The sequence below is a fragment of the Sminthopsis crassicaudata genome, chromosome 1 (genome assembly GCF_048593235.1).
Source record: "Sminthopsis crassicaudata isolate SCR6 chromosome 1, ASM4859323v1, whole genome shotgun sequence".
NCBI classification, from domain to species: Eukaryota; Metazoa; Chordata; class Mammalia; order Dasyuromorphia; family Dasyuridae; genus Sminthopsis; species Sminthopsis crassicaudata.
Window position 1 is genome coordinate 180,586,446 of NC_133617.1, and position 22,811 is coordinate 180,609,256.

Below are 22,811 nucleotides of genomic sequence, written 5' to 3' on the forward strand. Positions count from 1 at the left end.
AAAAGTGTCCTAATATCTTGTAATATTTGCTAATTTTCTTTAATTTAATTTTTTTTAATTGACTAGAAAGCACTTTCACCTAGATGTTCCATGGGCATCTTAAAAATCAGTTCTCTCAAAAATCTCAAAAATAGTTCTTTGCCTCCAAACTCTTACTTCTTGACTTCACTTTCTCTTGAAAGTACCATCATTATCCTAAAAACACAACCTTAAATTTATTCTTGACTTTTCCATTTCTCACTCATGAATGTCTCATATCTGTTTTTCTCCATTCATGGGGCAACCATAGTGATCCAGGTCTTCATTATCTCTTGCTAGAATTATTGTAATAGTCTGGTCTCTATCAGCCAACTTTCCCCTCTCCAACCCATCTGTCATACAGCTGACAAAAGTGACAATCTTAAAGCACAAATCTAACCTTTAAAGATCTGACTCAAAAATACTGTCTGAAAAAAAACTCTCACTTTTTCTACTACTACTACTACTACTACTACTACTACTACTACTACTACTACTACTACTACTACTACTACTACTACTACTACTACTACTACTACTACGCCAAATTATTTTATTTGGCATTTAAAGGTCCTCATTCGCAATCAGTCTCCAGTCTATCTTTCTAAGCTTATTGCATATTATTTTCCTTTATGTAGTCTTACATGCCAAGAATACTGGCCTGCTTATTGTTCCCCAAATATTACATTTCCTATCTCCATATCTTTATACCGGTAGTCTTAACATTTATGATTGTATTTCCTTTTCACCTGTCTTATGGAATTCCTACATCCTTTAAAGGATAAGCTCATATCTTGGACCCCACAAGAAATCTATACTGATCTACTTCCCTAACACATTTACTGACATGTTTGTCATTTTGCACATGCTGTTCCTAATAAAGCATAACCTCCTTAAGAACAGGGGCTAGTTTTATCTTTATAGGCATAGATCTAGAACATAGTAAGTACAAAAAAATGACTCAATCTCATAAAACAACTTAATTAATCTTGAATGTCATCTGAAAGGATATATCCCAAAGTGATTAAATAGCATTATAAAAACTATATGATGGATATCTGATTAACTGAGTCAATCCTGCCTGAAGTTCTAAGAATTTAATCAATTTTTATCAATGCTAATCTGAATATAGCTTTCTTTGATACTTAGATTTTTTGGAAATGCTGTTTTAGTGATTCAGGGACATTAGCTGAAACACATCTACCCATACACCCCTTTCCTGATATTTAAATACTCATGCCCAACTAACAGCAAAACATAAACATTAAAATATGTGCAAATGAATAAAATCTATCTTTCCCTAAAGATCACTAGCAAGCTCAGCTTTTCTTTTGTCTGTATGAATAGGGGAAAGCTTAAAGCAAACTAGCTGACATGATAGATACCATGTTACTATAGTACTGCTTATCTCACTGTAGGAACATTAATTTTTATTAAATCTCTTGCAGATCTGTATCAGACAACCTAAAAAAAAACAACCCATCACCACAAAGAAGTCTCCAAAAGAACCATTTTTCTTTCCCTTTTCTAACTAAGCAGATTGTATCCAGAAATGTTTAAAAGGGATAGTAGAGGGAATTTGAAATTCTCCTGGAAAAAGATTTTCTGCAAGAATGAGATCTTTTATGGGATAATTAACTCCAAACAATATTACTAGTCCATTGGGATATTATTTACCTAAAGTGGTAGGATAATTAGCATAAGTAAAAGGAAAATTGAACATCTTAATAGCGTGAATGATACTGTCCTTATTAGAAAAGGTGAAGAAATGAAATCTTATTAAAAACTGCTCCAGATGACAAACTTACCTGGTTTTTCAGACATACAGGCCACACATTTACTGTCTTCTCCTTTATTTACTACACAGCACACTAAACATTCCCAAGAATCCTTGGGTTTTTTGAATTTATCTCCAAATCCCAAGGTATCAGTGAGAGTATAACTGGAAGATGAAGGAGTCACAGTTACTGCATTTTCTGAAGCCACCGGCAATGTCAAAGTTTGCTTAACTCCAGTCCCAGGTTTCGGTGTTTCACAAGCCACACATTTTGTAGCTTCAGATTTATTTTGTACTAAACAGGTATCACAATCCCAAGTTCCCACTGCTGGTTTTAAATTTGTCTCCAAAAACCTAAAGTCCCTGCTGTGGGAAGAGCTGATCGTACAGAGTTACTTGTTGTCATCATTCCAGTTTGTTTAGCAGTATCTTTTGGTGGCACTTTAGCAGCTTGACAAGCTACACATTGTGTTGTCTGTAACTCTGTTCTGCACTAGACATGTATCACTTGCCAAGTCGTTCCAGCTTTAAAGGTTTCACCAAAACCTGTCCACTAGAAGAAAAGGTACTTATTGCAGGTCTGGTATAAACTTCTATGCTTGTTGTAGCAGGCTGTACAGCAGTAGGAGAACCAGTCTTTGAAGATGTGAAACCTAATATGTGTGTAGGGGAAGGTGGGGGAGGGGATGGGGGTCAAGAGGGGAGGAGGAGAAGGGGGGTAACAAAAATAAAAACAAAATCCCAAAAAAAAAAAAAAAACAAAAAAAAAAAAAAAAAACAAAAAAACAAAACAAAACAAAACAATTGAAACATTAAGGCAAACTAACACCAATGGCCCTCAGATACAAAATCTCCTCTGCTTAAAATTAAAAACCCTTCATCATCTAGGCCCCTAAACTTGTCTCTCCCCCCATCTATTCTACCTCAAGTAGAATAGACAAGTTCTCCCCCTTCCAATTATTTCCTACTTTCCAACATTCAGTTTTGTTATTGCTTTCCTGAATTCCAGGGATAGACTTTAAAAACTAAAAACAAAAAAGAAAAACTTCTCTATCCAAGCTTCATCATTTATTCAGTGGAGATTTTAAGATGTAGAAAAGGATCAGTGATTAGTATTAATAAAGTATCAATATAGATCTGAATATAAGGTTATTTTTCTAAGAAAATTACTTAACTACTATCTTACCAGGACTTTTCAGAATATCCAGTACACTCCCTTCTTTCAGGGTTTTTGCAGGCCTGAAAGGGCCCTCATAATCTTCATTTTCCTCCTTCTTATTGCTTGTGCTATTTAAAGTGGTGGAATCTTTAACTGTAATTTGAAATGTATTATTAATAAATGCAAGTGAAAAATTAAAACACTTAACCCCATCAAGCAGCTACAATTCAATACATTTAACAGATCTTCAAAACTAATCTTCAATCATTTAACTTTCAAAAAATCTTGCAACTTTTCACATGTCACATTTACAGGTATCTCCTCACAACTACTTGAGTGAGAAGCATAGCAGATAAGAATTAAAAAGCCCCAGGTGAAGCAAGTTGTTCAGATTCACATAGCTAGAAAGTAAAAATGGAAACCTAAGCTTGGTTCCCTCATGGATTCTTATTTGACAATAATATTATACAAACTTATTTAAAATTGTTTCAATAAGCATATTCTTTAGAAAAAGGGGATGCCAATTCTTACATTCAACTAAACTAAACTATCAACCATCTCAACAATGAATGAATAAAAATCTCCTTGAAATTTTCCCTCCCTTTTAATCTATGGTAAATACAAGAAAAGAAAGTCAGCCTTTAATGTCATATACAACTTTCTTAAAGAAAGCAAATTATCTGATGTACTGAGTATTGCTTAAAGAATTTAAATGATGGAATTCATTGAATTATATTAAGAAAACAAAAGACAATATAAATACTATTCGAAAATATTTTTTTTTTTAAAGGGGGAACCTCTTTTTAATAATCAAGCTTTTTTTTTCTCTATGATACATTATCCTATATTGGGGAGGAAATTACAAAACCCCTGTAACAAATATAGTCAAGAAAAATTAAATCCCCACATTGGTCATGTCCAAAAATGTTTGTTTTACTCTGTGTATTAGTCTAGGTAAGCAGCATTCATTATCACCAGTCTTCTAGAATTATTTTTATCATCACTGCATCAATAAGATTTCTTAAATAATTCAGAACTGTTCATTTTTATAACTGTGTGTTATGGAAGGTTTTGCACATTTCTTGGAAACCATATCTTCATTTCTAATATCCTTTCTTAATTGATAGACACCCTTGTTAACCATGTGTTTGCTATTAAAATTAAATAACTTCCCCCCTTTTTTTGGGGGGGGTAGATATGGGATCTTTTTAACTTTTATCTGCTGGTGGGAAAAACCTATATAGCAATATTGCTTTTTTAAAGAATGCACAAGTTAGTTAACTTTTGGGACAGAGTTTCAGATTGCTTTCCAAAATGGGTAGGCTATTTCACCAACTCCACCAATATTTAGCTTTTTCAGCAGTGGAGTATGCTCCCATTTTCCTTTTCTAGTCACCTCTGCCATGTGATGGATGTGGTATGGAATGTCAAAATAATCTAATTTAGAAAAAAAAAATTGTATGATTTCTTCCCTTGAAATCTGTCTATGCATATCTTTAACCATTTATCAACTGGGGAATGGATTTTATCATAAATTTGAATCAGCAACTCAAATATTTTGGAAATGAGACCTTTATGGAAGAAGACTGCTAAAAAATGATTCTAATCACAGCTATAGAGACTTTAATTATATGCAATCAAAATGATCAATTCTTATCTTCAGTACTATACATTACACTATTCGTTATTTGGTTATGAGCACTTTTTCCATTTCCAGATCTGAAAAGTAATTTCTTCACTGTGATCTAGTTTTTGATGTGACCTTTTATATTTAAACTTATCTTGGAATATGGCATAAGATACTCAACCACACCTGACTTCTACCACACCTCTGCTCAATTTTCCCAACAGATTTTGTGGAAGGGTACCTTTACTCTAGTAGTTGAGGTCTTTGGGTTAATCAAATATTAAGCTACTGGGGTTTGTTTGCTTTCATATATTGTGTATCTATTATGTTCCACTGATCAACTTCTCTTTATTAACCCACACCAAATTTTTCAAAAACTAATACTGCTTTGTAGTATAGTTTAAGATTAGGTTCTCTTTCCCATTTAAAAAAAAAAAAAATTCTTTAAATATTCTTAACCTTTTTTTCATGCAGATGAATTTCATTAATTTTTTTTCTTCTAGTTGTACAAAGTAATTCTTTTTTGTAGTTTGGCATGCCATTAATTATCTAAATTAATTTTGTCTACATCATTAATTTTTGTTGTTGCCTAATCTGAAATTATCATTACTAGTTTTGCCCTTTTTTTTGAGTTCAGGTAAGGTATCAGTTTTTATTCCAAACCATTATTTTAACTGAGTTTTTGTATATATTGTTTCTTATAAACAACATTAGATTCTGCAGTCTAACCTACTTTGTGATCCTCTTCTGCTTTATGGGTGAGTTCATCCTAACCATGTAGAGATTATGTAGAATAATAATGTCCTCCATCTTCTGCCACCTTTCTTTTTCTTTCTTTTTTCAACACCAAAACACAATAAAATCATTCCACGGTCCTATCTTATTTAATTCCCTCTGATTCCTGACAACACTGGAAACTGAAGAGACCACTGTATATATCTCCCTCCTCATTGGAAGTAAATAATTCATTTTTATAAAGTTCCTTCCAATTGTTCACTTGTAATTTATCTTTTTAATGTTTCTCTTGATTCCCATGTGTTATAATTCTAATTTTTTATTAATCTCTGGTACTTTGATCAGTAATGCTCAGGTATTTCTATTTAATTAAAGGTATCCTGGATTCCTATGCAGGATTATGCTGTTTTCCTGATTAAGTTATCCTAATCGGAAGGCTTTTATAATCATATGAACTTTCATGCTTTCTGTTCCATAGTATTTGCTAAATCCTGTGTCATCCCCATAGAGGTTTGTCAGTACTCTATCTGGCTAGTTACAGTACTTTTTCTTTGACCTGGAATGTCTGAATTTTTATTGCAATGTTCCATTCATTTTTGGACTTTTTAAAGAAGGTGACTAATGAATTATTTTTATTTTCATTGTCTTTTTGTTCTGGTTGTCTAAGCAGTTCCTTTTCATGATATCTTGAAATATCATTATCTTATTATTTCTCATGAAGTCACTATTTTTGTTGGTCCATTCTGATTTTCAGGGTGTCTTCTTATGTGTTTCTCTACCTGCTGGGCTAAGCTATTCTCTTCCCAAATCTTTCCTCCATAGACTCCAATTGTTTGCTAACTTCTTTTTCTTTGAGGCCTCTCATTTCATTGCCAATATTTTTAAATATTAAAAGAAAATATGAATAATTTTTTCAAGGAATTCTAATTATTCTTATAGGCAAGATGAGCTAAGGCTTGGCTTACAGGTGTTTTGGAAATAATCTTTTTATCTTTTTGTTTGTTTGCCTGATTCGTTTACCTGTTTATTCATTCTTAGGGACTGAAAGCAACTATAAAACATCCTCATTTCTCACCTTGGTGATCTAATCTGAGATCACCCCCTTTTCCTGAGGACATTTCCCTTTGTCTGCAGAATCTGACGACTAAGAGATCCTTTCTCTTGGGGACTGAATCCAAAGTCCTACCATCCTTTCAGAGATATGAAAAGGATCAACAGAGCTGCAAGGATTAAGTTATAGAATGACCCAGGGTTATCATGTAATGATCATGGAAACTTAGCTAATAAAAGCTTTAACCAAATGAAATATATAAATCAGTCCATCACTAACATATTTTTAGACTCTGTATTAAAGCCAATGAGAACTCAAGGTGACCTCCAAATAACAATAAAGATATTATATAAATATTTTGTTAGAGATAAAAGTTGGGAAAAAATAATACTATTAATGGAATAAATATCCTGTCTTGATACTCTAAAATATTTTGAAAATCAGAAAAAAAAAAAAATGTATTGGTACAAAATATGGATGTATTCATAATTTCATGCATTTTTTTGCTTACCTGAACTACTTATTGTTGATTCTGAAATGTTACTGGAGGCAGGAATTTCTGATGATTTCACAACAGGCACACTAAATGTAAATCCAATCTGAAAAGAAATATTATATCTAGCTTTAACAAAATATGAGACCTAGAAAAATACATTGCGGTGGGATTTAAAAAAATATGATTACATATGTACCTCTTTGATTTTCTGTTACTGAACATACAATAAGTCAATTATACTCACAGATGTAGGAGGTAGTATGTCTGCCTCAGTAGATTTTACAATTGGAGATGAAAATCTGAATACAGGACTGCCAGCATTATTTGGAGAGGCTGCTTGTACCTAGTTTTCCAAAGCATAAGAAGCACATAAAAAATAATTACATAACTTAAAAGAATTAAGGAGAATTTGGAAAGTTAGTCAAATCAAAATTTCTTGAAATATTAAAATAAGTTCTAAGCTCTTAAAAAATGTTACACTATGATCCTAACTGTAAAATGATCGTTGATATAAAATCCCACAATAAAAAAATTTTCCTTTGGAAGCAGAGCATTCATTTTTTGAAAGAAAATAACATCCTTGTGAGAAACAAAACTCAACCAAGAAGTAGCAATTCAAACTCAATGTGCAAGGCTTTTTTACTTGCAAGTGGATTTTCCTATATTAATCTTATTCCTTTTTCTATTTTTATTAGAACTATGAATCCAAAACAATATAACTTGTTTGTTTTAATCCATCCTCCTGACTACAAATTTAGAGTGAAATACAACAGTGCGACATTTTTAGGGCTCCAATTATATTTTTTTATCTTCTCAATATAATTATTCAAGGAAACTATTTCATCAAGAGGAATACTTTTAATAAAATCAATCACAACTATTACTATAGCTAAAAAACTCAACACCTTGAAGCAAAATCTGGTGATCTTCAAATGAGACATAATGCATGGCCATACCCGTTCTCTTGGCAGAAATTACCAATTTATAACATTTAAAAAAAAAAAAAAGGCATAAGAAAAGTTTCATGTTCCAACCCCTCTACTTATATGTAACTTTCAATACCTCAAAATTAAAATCAGATTGCATTTATCCAACAACAAAGCAAAGCCTTATGAAATAAAATTCTTTTAATTTACCTTATTTGACAATGACTGTGTAGCACTGATGGGTGATAGATAGGAAGAGGTACTCAAAGAAGAGCAAAAACTGAAGACAGGCAATGCAGTAGTAGTAATTGGCAGGGGTATTTTTGGTAGTACTGGTGCCTCAACTTCCTAAAATGATACATAATTCAATCATGTTTTATAGTAAGACTATCCTTTTCTTTATATTAAATCTTAAATAGGATGAATATAGGAAAAAGGTCCTAAAATGAAATTTAGGAGAATATTTTAATTAAAATAACTCATTTTTAGATAGCATTTTATAAAACAACATAGATTTTAAAATTTGTTCTTTATTACCACCTTATGAGAAAAGTTGAGCAAATATTATATCCATTTTATACATGATGAAACAACTTTAAAAGGGTATTTACTTTCTCCAAGAGAACACAGTTATTAAGTGGGTGAGTGGGTGAATCAGGAATAAAAGAGACTATTATCAAGTGTTAGCAAAAATGAGAGGAACAACTTCGAGAAAAACAACCCTCTTAGTCTGTGATAAAGAAAGAAACCTATAAGATACAATCTTCTATTCACAATAGAATTTAGAAAATTTCATTTAAAAAAAGTGTTTATTAAAAAAGACTGGAACTATCCCCTGACTTTACATTTTAAAGTAAAGTGTTATTCAAAAGATGGACAAGAACAACTTTTTGATGACAAATTTCAAAATAAGGAATAACAACCAGCATTTATACAGCACTTTAAAATTTTCAAAAGATCTTAAAAATGCATTATTTCATTTAAATCTCATGACAAATACATAAGGTGAAGTCTATTGGTATTATTCCCATTTTACAAATGGATAGTAAGTTTTAGGTTAAGAGACTTAGGTGTGTTCACACAACTAGCAATTATTAGAGGTGGAAATTGGAGGCATCACTGACTCCAAAATCAGTATTCTATCATCTATACTACATTGGAAAAAAAGCAAAAGCTATTTTAAGAGTCTGAAACATTTATATTTGTAACCTCAAATAACTCACATTTTCAAAAGGTACATACAGAAGACAGAAGCAAGGTTAAGCAACTGATGAGGCTAAAAAACACCTTGGTCTTATAAGAATGTGAAATTGTAGACCAAAATGAACTAAGGCTTGTGAAGAATGCTAAGGACAACCAAAAAGGATTTTTAAGTAATGCTAAAGAAGCATGAATATAAAAGGACTGCTGTTCAGATTGGAAGAGAAGATCATAAAGAATTATAAAGACAGTACTACCAATGCAAAGTAGACTATCTAAGGGATATCTACTCACTAGCATTTAGTGATCTAATCACATCACCAAGTGGGATATTATAGAAAAAGAAGAGAAGGAAGCCTATGTTTGAAACTTTGAGAAATCTGGTTATACATTCCAGATAACAAGTAACCTAATATCTTTTTTTAGATATTTTTTTAGATCTAGATGATTTTTTAAAATTCTAATATTCAAATCTTAATCTTTCTGCATATAGTTTACATTATTGAATGGGAATAATAAAAAAGAAACAATTATATAATGTTTTAATGTTGGCAAAACACTTAATATTAATTCATTTTATCTTCACAATAACTCTTAAGAGGTACTATTATTTCCATTTATTTGATGAGGAAACTGAGGAAGAAAAACTTGTGACTTGCACCTGAGGTTCAAACTTATTTTATAGTAAGTACAATTATTCTTATGTTTCCTATATGATATAATTTACCTTTTAGCCAGACTTTGCATAACAGCTTTATGTGATTTTTCTTTTCTAGAGAAAATCTTTTTAAAGGAGGTCTTATAGGTAATTTTATTTAAAGCTTTATTCTTTCTCAAAGTCCCAGAGTGCACATACTTTAAGATCATAATACTGTAATATCATGCTTTTTTCCTAGTTTAAATTGTACCATTATTTTGACTCTTTTCCCCACTTTCAACTTAAATAACCTTCTCTTTTTTGTCATTCTCAAAATGTTACTTAACCTTTTTTTTATCTATTTAAATTCATGTTTTTTTCCTGGACTTATAATTGAAAGGGAAGGAGTATTAATTCTTGTATTTTGTATCTCACTAAAATTTTCTTGCCATGCCATCTTGCTTTGAAATTTGTTTAATATCTAGCCATCTAAGGCTTGCTTTAGATATGACTTTCTTTGGCAGGTAATATATTAGTGTTGCTGCTTTCAGTAATTCTTTGTCGATCATTCTCATTTATTTTCTCTCCCACCTCCTACCCCCACATCTTGGCAATTGGGGTTAAATGACTTGCCCAGGGTAACACAGCCAGGAAGTAAGTGTCTGAGGCCAAACTTGAACTCAGGTCCTCCTAACTTCAGGGCTGGAACTCTATCCACTGTGCCACCTAGCTGCCCCTTCTTTTTTACTTAGAAAAATGCTAGGATATACTAGAACATATTTAATATGTATGGGAATGCCTGCCATCTAGGGGAGGGGGTGTAGGGAAGGAGGGGAAAAATTCGGAACAGAAGGGAATAGAAGGGATAATGTTGCAAAAAATTACTTATGCATATGTTCTGTCAAAAAAATGTTATAATTATAATTTATTATAAAATTAAAAAAAAAAAAAAGAAAAAGAAAAACACTACTCAGTTTCTAAGAGGAATACATAAAAGCAAACCCACACCCACAGATAATGACAACCCGAACATCATGGGTACTTGAAACCATGTTCTATGAAGAATTGAACAAAACAAGAAGCAACTAAACGGTTAAAAAAAAAAAGTCACTGGATATTAGTTTAATATTTATTAGTTATATAAATCTTTAGTAAATTAAAAGATTAATTATAGTTCTGATACTCTATGGCTAAATAAAAACAGCTCTCTTCAAATATCTGGATGGGCTGTCATGTCAGGAAGTCAATAAACAGTCATCAGCTACCTACTATGTGCTAGGCACTACATTAAGTGCTGGGGAACCAAAAAAATTCAAGGCAGTCATTGCCTTCAAGGAGTTTTGACATGCTAAGGGATTTGCACCAGAGTGATAGCAGGATTAGAGAAGAAAAGGGGACATATTCCAGAGATGTTGCAAAAGTGAAACTGACAGGCCTTGGCAACAGATAGGACATAGAGGGAATTCGGGAGTGCAAGAGGAGGAAGAGATGAGAGTCAAAGTTGAAACCTAAATTGTCAGCCTGAGGTACTAGAGAATGGTACTAACCTTTACAGTCATAGAAGGAAGGAAAGGGAAAGGTTTAGGAGGAAAGATGAGTTTAGTTTTAGACATGTTGAATTTAAGGTACCTATTGGACATACAGTTTGAGATGCCTAAAAAGTAGTTGTATATGAAAAAAATGACCAAACAAAAGATAGAGATGACTAAAAATAATATGGATAAATATGATTATATAAAATTAGCTTTGCACAAACAAAACCAATGTAGCCAAAATTAAAAGGTAAGCAGCAACTGAGGTGAGGATGGGATTAAAGCAGGTTTTTCTAATAAAGATTTCATTTCTAAAAAAAAAAAAAAAAGTATTCTTTAAATTTTAAATGATAAACAGTCAAAGACCTGGCACATGATTATGATTAAATACTATTATGATTTAAGAAATGATAAGCAAGTTGGTTTCAGAAAAACCTTTAAAAAGATTTACATGAAGTGAGTAGAACCAGAAACCAGGAGACCACAATAACAGCAATAGGGTAACAATGATCAACTATAAAAGAATTAACTATTCTGGTGAAACCAATAATCCGAGATAATTCCAAAGGACCATGTTGAAAAATGCTAATTACTTCCAGAGAACAAACTGATGAAATGAGCACAGATTAAGGCATTTCTTTTTTCATTTTATGTTTCTTGCTTTTTATTGTAAGATTGTGAGATTTTTTTGGGGGGACAGATGGAGAAGAGTGGGGACAGATATGGCTAACATGGAAATTTGTTTTTCATATGTAAAGGTACCATATTGTCTACCTTTTCAATGAATGGGGGAAGAGGTGAAAAGGGGAAGAAAATTTGCAACTCAAAATTTTTCTTAAAAGCTACAGAAAGGAGCAGCTACGTGGCACAGTGGATAGAGCACCAGTCTGGAAATCAGGAGGAACTCAGTTCAAATTTGGTCTCAGACATATAACACTTCCTAGCTGTGTGACCTTGGACAAGTCAGTTTAAAAAAAAAAAGCTACAGAGAGGCTGAAAAGGAGGAAGAATGAGAAAAGGCAGTCACTATTAACTTTCTTTTAAGAGAGTAGTAGTTTCAGTGGAATGGTGAAGTCAGAAGTCAGACAGGAAGGATAGCCTTAAGAGTGCTCCTATAGTGACAGCATTACATTAAAAACATCTGGTGCCTTTTCAAATAATTCTTTGCCCATATTATAAAGAAATTAAATTCTCATGAAAAATATTTACTTAAGAATATATTAAATTTCAAATAGATTAAAAGAATTTCCTAGGAAACAAAAACAGATATTTTAATACTATAACATCATTAAATGTTTCACTTTTCCCAAGGATTTTGAGAGAAAGGAAATGGAGGGAGGCAGAGTAAAGAGAGAAAGAAATAAAAAAGAGGGAGGGACAGAAGGAGGGAAAGAGGGGGGTAAGGGAGAGAGCAAGAGAGATATCCCACCTCTTCATCATCAGGAAGTTTAGACACAAAACGGATTCTTTCCCTTCGCATCTTGCCACCACCACCTACTCCTGAAGAGAGTCCATTGGTGGCAGGTGTACTGAAGTTTGGGTATGAAAAATCACTAGCACAAAAAGAAGAAAAAAAAAAAATTTAAGAAACTAAGTCATAAACTTGTTTATAAATTTTATACTATGTTGTTACCAGTACTAAAGAGTAATAATAAAAAGAAAAAGTTAATCATTTCTGAACTGTACTGGTTAAAAAACATACTTCATCTCATAGTACCAACTACTTATTTACTAAAGAAGCTGAATTTTTGTTAGTGTAATGAAGAATTACTTTCTTAAATGTGGGGTAAAAGCCACAGTGATAGAATCTTATTTTTATTTTTCATTATAAGAACTAATTTTTTTTTAAGTCTACAAAAAGTTATCTGACTCCAAACTGTGATTTGGAACATCAAGAAAAAAAAAAAAAAAAAAAAAAGACAAGCTATTATTGACAATAAGTTAAAAAAGCATTAAACGAATAATTTTATATGGGATTGTAAAATTCTTTTTAAAGGCAAAAAATATGTATATAAATTAAGCAAATGACTGATAAAATAAGTGACAGATACATTGCATGAAATTTGGAATGATTTTACCTCTCATGTTGCTCTATTTTTTGCCCTGGAGATAGATTTTTCTCATGCCCAATCTGTAAGAAAACACAAAATTTTTACAAAAATGAATTTTGCAAACTATATATGTATTTTGAAAAATAAAATAGTATTAAAAATTAATTTAGTTTTACAACATGATTTGGAAAGAAATTACTTAGCATGGTCTAAATTCTATTATTAGGTACCACAAGACTTAAAATTCCTTAACTATTTCCTTGCTAACCAAAAAATGAAAGCAAAGCATCAGCAGAAGCAAGTTTAGAGAGTGCTAAATCAAGTGCTCTGGAAAAATAAGAAAATCTTCTTCAAATCAGTATTTTGTATATTTTTAGCATTCGAAATATTTAATGTGTTTACTGTTATTTCAAGTATTAGTTTCTCAGATGACGTAACACTAATTTAAATAAAATATTTCTCTCATTTTTTAGCCTACATCATCTACATAGATAGTATTTGAAACGATGGCCCAACATGAAGATATCCCAACAATGATAAGCTCTAGTTTTTTAAAAGCATTGTCTAAAGGAAAAGTCGGTGTAAAATAGTGAGCAATGCATTTTTCATTTGCAGATCTGGGATCAGAACCAAGCTCTGCCACTTACTTATCTGTTAATCTTCTCCTCAGTTTCCTTATGTATATAATGTGGTTGCTCTTCCAATTTTATATATATGATTCTATGATTCTACATGAGTTATATAAACTTAAGATGGCTCTAATCAGAATAAAATATACTGCTAAACCTTTGCAAAACAAAACAAAACAAAACAAAACAAAAAAACAAAACAAAAAAAAAAAACAAAAAAAAAAAAACCACCACCAAATTTTAATATGTTCCATCGTATTAACTGATGATATATGCTTAAAAAATTCTGTATGAAAGTATTATATCAAAAAATTATATAAGAATACAAACACATATACCAAAACAAAAGTTGCAGTATACAAATGTAGTCAGTCATGTAGCTATCCATTAAATTTCTTGGATGAAAGGTTGTACAGACATTATGAATTCACTACTAAAGAGTTTTTCATTAATGTAACAGATACTCAATTAGCCAATTATGAAACTTAAGGAACAAAAAATAGACAGAATTAGCAATTTTATTTTCCCTATTTATTTAAACATCTTTCTATTTTATTTGGGTCAACTAACTCAAAAGTTAAAAGTGGTCACAATCACATTAAAAAAATTTCAGTGATGCCAATGTATACAAGCGCCTTGAATTGGTGATAGGCATAAATAAGGATTAGAGGGCAGCTACATGGATAGTGGACGGCAATGGATAATGCCAAGCCTGGCGTTAGGAAGACTTAATTAAGTTCAAATGTGACCTCAGATACTTACTAGCTGTATGACCCTAGGCAAACCACTTAACTCTGCTTAGTTTCCTCATCTAGGAACTAGAGAAGGAAATGGCAAATATCTTTTGTTTCTCTACTAAGAAAAGCCCAAACAAGTTCCCTAAATTCTGACAGAAGTGAAATGACTCGCCAACAATGACAGGATTGGAGCTATGATATCAATGGGATAGGGAACATCTGGGTGAGGTAATTCTTCTACCAATGGAGGTCAGCTTCTAACAATCTTAAAGACTTGCCTAAAGATTAGCTTCTTAAATTGTGGTTCATGTTCCTAAAGTTTAAGAAGTTCTAGTCTATAGCAGAGTACCAACCTCTTCTATATATTAAAAGTAAATTGTAACTGGGAAATGGAAATAAGCAAAAATAAATAAATAAATAAAGATACAATAGTTTAATTTTTTTTTTTAAAGTCAATATGCAGTCCAGGAATCCTTATATAAGATTTAGTGGCCTCCATTTCAACCTGAATTTCACACCACAGGCCCAAAGCACTAAGGTTTCAAATGACTGGCTGAGATTATTTAAGACAAATGATTTGAACCTAGGTCTTCTTAGTACTTTGAAATTATTAAGATAAAATTTTCATATATTTCATAATTCTTAATTTGTGCTTTTAAAAGGATGAAGTTAAGAAAAGATGATAGAATCTCAATGAGAACATTAAAAAGCTATGCATAATTTCAGTTTAAATTTGTATTAGAATCATAAGATTATTTATATACAAAATGAAAGGGGGCTTAAAAATTCTCCAACTCCTCATTTTTTTTACAGATAAGAAAACTTGTGCTCTTTAAAGGTTGATTAACCTGTCCAAGATCATGAAAATATTAAATGGCAGAGACAAGTTTCAAAGCATAGTCTCAATCCTGAATCCAATGTTCTTTCTATAGCACCAATGAGTCCATAATAATATAATTCCAAGAAAAGTCTTCTATACAGAGCTTAAAATATAGCACTAAAAAGTGCTAGATATTTATCTTATCAATTCAACTACAAGCATAATATATATTGATATGTATTTGAATGCAAATAGATTTAATAATGAAAGTCATATTTCTGCTTCTTTCATAGTATAACATTAGTATTTATACTTATAATCTTTACAATAATTAAATACTCAAGTTCTCCATAATGACAAAAATACAACTAGAGACTAATAAAAGTATAAAGTATACTTACATTGTGCTTTTTATCTATTCTCTGATTAGTCTTTCTTGTTTCAGCAGATGGAGTTAAAGATGGTTTAAAATACACTGACCGACTGGTTGCTATAGAAATTGGCTTTGGGGTCATGAGTCTTTGAACAGGAGGACAATGGGATTCCATCTTAAAAGGAAACAGAAATTAAAAGTAAAACTAACTTTCACTTATTTTGGATCAATTTTATTCACTTACAAACAACTTACTAATAACCTGAAGGTAAACAGGAACTATATCTATATACTATCAGTATAGTATGATTTCTAAAAATATTTTATTACAAACAAAAATCAACAGTAAAGAATATTAAAAAAGAACACTAATAACAATTAAGATGAGTACTAATTCATAATCTGAAGTCTAAGCTTCTAAATGTGGGGCAACTAACTATTAAGTTTAATGACTCCCTTCTTACATGCCCCAAACAGGTACAATTATAGCCAGACTTGCTAGATTCAGAGTAAAAGTCATTACTTTAGGCAAATTAAAGAATTTTTATAATTCTCACAACTGGATTTAATTTTATGTTATACATGTCAAATTGCCTTTTACTTTATCTATGTTCAGATTAATGTATATTTAATCTCCATAAAACTTTATAGGTGGTCTAGGTAAGACCCATAATGCAAACTGGTGCATTAAACAGTGAAAACAAATGAGGCAATCAACTTCTCTAACTGAAAGGATTTCTTACTAGTAAATTCAAACCATAATTAGAATATAAAAAGTACAAGTATGATTATTTTAACATACAAAATAAGAAACCTACTGTCAGCAACACATAAATGAGCTTTATCTGAAGTACACAAGTGTTCTGTTAAAACACTATTTCCAATATCAAAAAACAGAAAAAACACTGTGTGGATTTAAAATTATTGCAGTCAAGAACTTATGTTGCTGTCCAAACACTACAACATTATGAACAGACTTCTTTCACTCAACAACAGCTGTAAACAGCAATAGTTTTCAGAGTATCATCTTGGCAAAGTCCTCATCACAAGTGTGACTAATTAAATGTGATACTCTCTACCAGAGGTACCACTGCCCACCACATGTCTGAGTGTAGCCCAATTCCAAACCAAATCAAAATGTCTTTGGGAAATATTTAACAAAATAAAATAAAACAAAATTAAAAAAAAAATACAAATAACAATGTTAATATGTGGTTTTCTAGAGAATAATTTTGTGGACCCATTTCTATTTAAGTCTGACACCACTATAGTTTACTTTTGACAAATCATGAAATAGCAAACTTTAAGAATGTAATGGGACTCATCTTGTACTATCAGCTATTGTACCCACATAAAAATTTTATTGAAGACAGTCTTCATAAATTGGTAAAATTTCAGCAGATAGTTCATCATACAAATTATTTCACTCTGTTCAATTTGAAGCAAGGATTTCTTACAGTACCTCTTCGGGTAAGTTCTAGAGATAACTGCTAAAAATTTTTGAGGGCCAACTCTATCACAAGAAATTAAATTTTATTCCAAATAATATGACTCATAAAGATCATTTAGCACAACTTTCTCATTCAAAAGAAAAAGTGAGAGGAAAAACATCATACAAATTATTTCACTCTGTTCAATTTGAAGCAAGGATTTCTTACAGTACCTCTTCGGGTAAGTTCTAGATAACTGCTAAAATTTTTTGAGGGCCAACTCTATCACAAGAAATTAAATTTTACTCCAAATAATATGACTCATAAAGATCATTTAGCACAACTTTCTCATTCAAAAGAAAAAGTGAGAGGAAAAACTTGCCTATTCAATGAAAAAAAAATTGACATTAAATAATTTTCAGAGGCAATTTTTGAACCCAGGTTTTCTAACTCCAAATTTAATGTTCTTTTCATTGTACCTCTAACTCAGGCAGTCACTGAATAAACAATTTATTAATAAGCAAACACCTGTTTGTCAAGCATTGTACTAAAGGTGGGAAAAAACCTATAGCACCCAGTTGATTGTACCCACAAATTTAATTTAAATAAATAGTAATGTCATGGGGAAGAAAGAATACTACATATTAGCTGGTTCTCAAAAAATAGTACTTCAGCCCCATGTTGGTATCATCTAATTATCAGTCAATGAAGTATTATCCTTTAGAATTGTTTTTAAAGGACTTTGGTAGCTGGTGGTCTTTGCAATAAATCCTTCCTAACTTATATAAGGTTTTTAACAGAGGGAATAAGGGTTCCTTCTTTTGCTTTGACTGCTTATTTTCTAAAACGTGACTGTGTCATGACACCTTATTACATAATTAATAGAATTTATTACAATGAACAAAGTGAAAATATACTATATGTTCAATCTGTGATTAAGTCAGCCTTTCAAAAACAAATGATGGCAGATAATTTTTCAAAGGGATATGTAAAGTAATTTTTAATGGATTTCAAAGAAAGTTATTACATGGTTAGAATTCACAGAAATACTTTAGGCTATATGAGATCTAAAATTCACTAGACTTAATGATTGAAGCTTCCAAAATTTTGTTTGCTCCAATTTTTCTTTCAAAAGACAATAAAGCTCCCCTTTAAAGGTGCCAAATCGCTAAAAGTATTTATTGGGAATGTTCTGTCAAACACTGTAAGAAAGCCTATAAATTTAAGAACTTTAAACATTATGTGGCTTGGACGGTTTAAAAAGCATGTTAAGAATTGCAATTCAACAATGGATCATGTTTAAAAATTCTTTTTAGTATTTTAAAGTAATAACTTAAAACTTAGTTTGCATAACTAATTAGTAGCCACTGCTTTAAAAAAAAAAAAAAAAAAAAAAAAACTCTTACCTTTTTCCTTTTAGCCTGAATATCTGTGATGTCTAATCCACTCCTATCCAGGGGCTGAAAAAAAAAAAAGAAAGAAACTATTAAGTAAAGGAAATCCCTCAATTTCTTGCTAAATAAAAATAATTTTGGGTCAACTTAACTTACAGAAGATAGTGGAGAAGAAAAGGCAGATGGGATCCGTTTTGCATCCTATTAAACAATGTTGAAGACAGACAATGTTTTCCCCAAAAAGTTCACATATTTTCATTAAAAAAACAAAAACTATATCTACATTCTTGCATTTGAATAAGAGATAAATTATTTACCGCTAGAGGGCTTGACATCTTCTCCAAAGACTGCAATATACGTCGGGCTGTTGAACTAGTTACTCCATAAGATTGTGAATTAATTTGTTTGGCTTTCATCTGTCTTCTAACTGGTGCCTGTAAAGAAAATCCTGTCATTTGTAGAAAGGCAAAATTCAGAGCACATATTTTATGAAAAGTATATGATTAAAACTAAAAATGAAATGTATTCAAAGTAAAATAAGGACTGGGGAAAAAAAAAAAAAAAGAAAAGAAAAAAAAGAAAAAAGATTTGTATGCCCTCACATGCACACATACACACACACATACAAAAAACAAAAATTATTAAATTCTTACTAAGAGCCAAGTACTGTGATAAGTACAGGGAATACCATACTAGAAAAACAGGCAAATCTTGGTCTTTGTCCTCAAGAGGTTCATATTTAAATGGTAAAGACAATACCTTCAATGATTGCCATATGTGTGTACATAGATATTTATATGAACAAGAATTCTAAGTTCTCCAGATTTTCCCCACAAATACCAAAATGTTTGTGTGAATGCAAACAGGTGAAAAACAACTAAGACTTGGGGTAGAACAGAGATCTATCTGGTACCAAGACAGACCCTAGGATGAAAGTTTGGTCTGTGTGAAGTTTTAATACCTCCAGGCTAGTTCTGATGAAACACAAACAGGGAACTCTAGGCTAACTGGTAGCCTCAGGCCAAAACACAGGAACTTTCACCTCACCCACAGCATGAGAATTGGGGGTCTGAGTCCAGTAACACTCAGGGAACCTCAGATAACAAGGAATGCCAGGTCCAGCTGTGATGCTAAAATTCCGTCCTGGTCAAGAGGCAACTCACCTGCCTGGTGAGTGCATTAACAGTGGGGCAGAGACACTGCTGGCTATAGGCACTTATAAGAGGGTGGAGTTCTTGGTTTTAGTTCCAGATTAGAGGGAAGAGCTGAGGTGAAGGTAGAGGTACCATTCTTCTCACCCCAGGAGTAAAGGTGATTACACAAATAAGTTCTTATTTAAAAAAATAAACTGAGTAAGCAAAGGAAAAAGAGCCCAACCATAGAAAGTTTCTATAGGAATAGGGAAGACTAGGGTTCATCTTCAGAGAAGGATACTGAAGTAAAAAAAAAGCCTCCCCTACACCAATGAGCAACAAATTTTTATATGCCTAAAAAGAATTCACAGAACTCAAAAAAGACTTTTAAAATCAAATGAGAGAAACTGAGGATGGGAAATAATCAATCCAAGACAAAAAGGTTATGAAAAGTCAACCAACTAGAAAAAGAGATCCAAAGTCTTAAAGAAAGTGACTTTTTGAAAATTAGAATTGGGCAAGGGAAAACCAATAAAATTACAAGAGAATAGGGGGCAGCTAGGTGGCGCAGTGGATAGAGCACCAGCCTTGAATTCAGGAGGACCTGAGTTCAAATCTGGTCTCGGACACTAATATTTCCTAGCTGTGTGACCCTGGGCAAGTCACTTAACCTCAGCCTCAGAAAGGGGGGGGCGGGGAGAAAGTTACAAGAGAATAAAAAAATAAATAAAATATAAAGAATGAAAAAAAAAAAAAAAAGGAGAATATGAAAACATTCTGAATAGATTCCAGATCCATTTCCTGAATAGACCAAGAAAACAAGGGAATAATTGGACTACCAAAAAATAAATAAATAAAATTGTCCTGAAGTGATACTATAAGGCAGGAAAGTATAAATAGAAAAAACATCTACTGCTTTACCATGTCAAATAGATCCTACAAGGAAAATATATAGGAACATCAACTGCTAAATTTCAAAACCCCCCAGATCAAGAGAAAATTTTACGAGAAAAAAACAACAAAACAAATATGCTTGGAGCTACGATTAGAATTGCACAGGATTTATCAGTGGTTACATAAAAAAACTGAAATACTATATATAGACAATCAAAATAAGATTATGGCTGAAAATATATCCAGCAAAATTAATACAAGATTAAATTTTTTTAAAATGACATTCAACAAACTGTCAAATTTTCATGACTTTGTCTCTCTGAATTCAATAGAAAATTTAATGTATTAAGAGCCAATAGCAAAGACTAATTTCAAAGGACTCAATAAGGACAAACTTCATCTTATACATGCAAATGTTAACCACAAATCTAAGACTAACATTAGTAACTGGGAAATAAAGTTTGGAGTACAGCTGAGTATGATGTGACTCTAGAAAAGCAAACCATGTAGATAAAGATAAAAATAGTAATTATATTGTATGAATGAGATAGGAGAACAAAAACCAACACAGGAATTTAATGAAAATGAGCTGGTTGTTCTAAAAACCTAAAAGTGCAATATGGAAGGGTATTTAAAGGGAATGGGATAAGATATGTAGATTAATGGGAATGAGATAAAGAGTGGGAAAGGGTGAGGGCAAAAGGAAGGGGGAGAAAGATGAAGTAATAATAGCAAGGCAAGGTAACAAGCTGAAATAAAGTAGAAGAGTTAGCAGGGATAGGAAATGAGAAATAGACAAATACAACAATGAATTTATTAGGGAAAATTCAAACGAGAGAAATCTAGATTGTTAGCCATAGTAATATTGTTTTAGTTTTCTGTTTGTGTGTGTGTGGGGTGGGGTGGCTGGGTGTAGGTGTATGCACAAATATATCAGTGCATAACTGAACTCTGGGGGAAGTGGAATGAAGGAAAGAGAGGGAAAAAGAAGCAAGTAAAAAGTACATACAGAAAACAAAAGAAAACCTATACAGAAGTAAAGAAAAAGTGGATTGTTGTGAGTACAATGTCTCCTATTATTACATATGCTTTCCTAAAATAGAAATTTATTGTTTCATATTTTGAATCCTTCCCAGGATGGTGGGTACATGACAATATTTTTTTTTCATTTTCTCTTTTCTTATTTTGCATTTAAGTTTTAAATAAATACATATTTTAAAAAAGAATATGTAGAGGACTAAAGTATTAAGACTAGAAATTTGCAAAATGGCCAATTAATAGAGAGCTTCAAATACTGAACAGATTATTCTACATTTTGTCCTGGGGGTAATTAGGAGTCACTGAAATTTTTTGAATTAGAAAACTGATGTGATCTCCACTGTTTTTGTGATCATGGTTTAGAAAACAATTATTGTTACAAATGAGTTGTCACATGGAAAAAAGTGAGAAAAGACTTCAATTTGCGATAGACAGGCATTAAAGTTTAAGAAAGGCTACATCAAGGTGGTAGCTGAGAAAAAGGGAATAAATAGGAAAGATATTGTAGAAATAGAACTTGGTGGTAATATACAGAGTACCACCATCATGGAATAACATATTAGTATAGGAGACTGCAAATTAGAATACCAAGCACTGTGCACTAATCAGAATAACCTAGTTCTAAACATTTCCTGACATTCCATGGAGTTAGATGGCAATATGCACATACCCCTCCCCATGTATATACACACACATATGTGTGTATATATATCTTGTGCTATGATTTGTTTTTTCTAAAATTTAATCCAAACATGGGACAGCTAGGGGCTGCAGTGAATAGAACACCAGCCCTTAAGTCAGGAGGACCTGAGTTCAAATCCAACTTCAGGCAAAACACTTCCTAACTGTGTGACCCTGGGCAAGTCACTTAACCCCAATTGCCTCAGCAAAAAAATAAAACAAATTAAACCTAATATAGCAACAATTTAAAGAAAACTATTATTACACCAAATTTGAAGCTCGGGGCCAGGTATATTACATAATTTTCTAATTATGATGAAATTCCAATATGGACAAATTAAGAAATCTTAAGACCTAACAGAACCTGACTGATAAAACTTTGAAAGTTATCATATGAGGGGGCAGCTAGGTGGCGCAGTGGATAGAGCACCAGCCCTGAATTCAGGAGGACCGGAGTTCAAATCTGGTCTCAG

The 22,811-nt window shown here is 31.9% G+C and overlaps 1 protein-coding gene across 1 annotated transcript in view; it reads right to left on the reverse strand.

The window, feature by feature from the left end:
- The window catches only part of NUP153 (nucleoporin 153), a 78,975-nt gene that overhangs the window by 18,187 nt on the left and 37,977 nt on the right, over window positions 1-22,811 (reverse strand). The window contains 15 exon segments of the mRNA XM_074272362.1: window positions 1,827-2,142; window positions 2,145-2,264; window positions 2,266-2,303; window positions 2,306-2,344; window positions 2,347-2,448; window positions 2,982-3,107; window positions 6,879-6,966; window positions 7,108-7,206; window positions 8,000-8,137; window positions 12,588-12,711; window positions 13,237-13,289; window positions 15,797-15,943; window positions 18,605-18,658; window positions 18,749-18,793; window positions 18,910-19,026. Of these exon segments, the coding sequence (XP_074128463.1) occupies window positions 1,827-2,142; window positions 2,145-2,264; window positions 2,266-2,303; window positions 2,306-2,344; window positions 2,347-2,448; window positions 2,982-3,107; window positions 6,879-6,966; window positions 7,108-7,206; window positions 8,000-8,137; window positions 12,588-12,711; window positions 13,237-13,289; window positions 15,797-15,943; window positions 18,605-18,658; window positions 18,749-18,793; window positions 18,910-19,026 (1,606 nt within the window).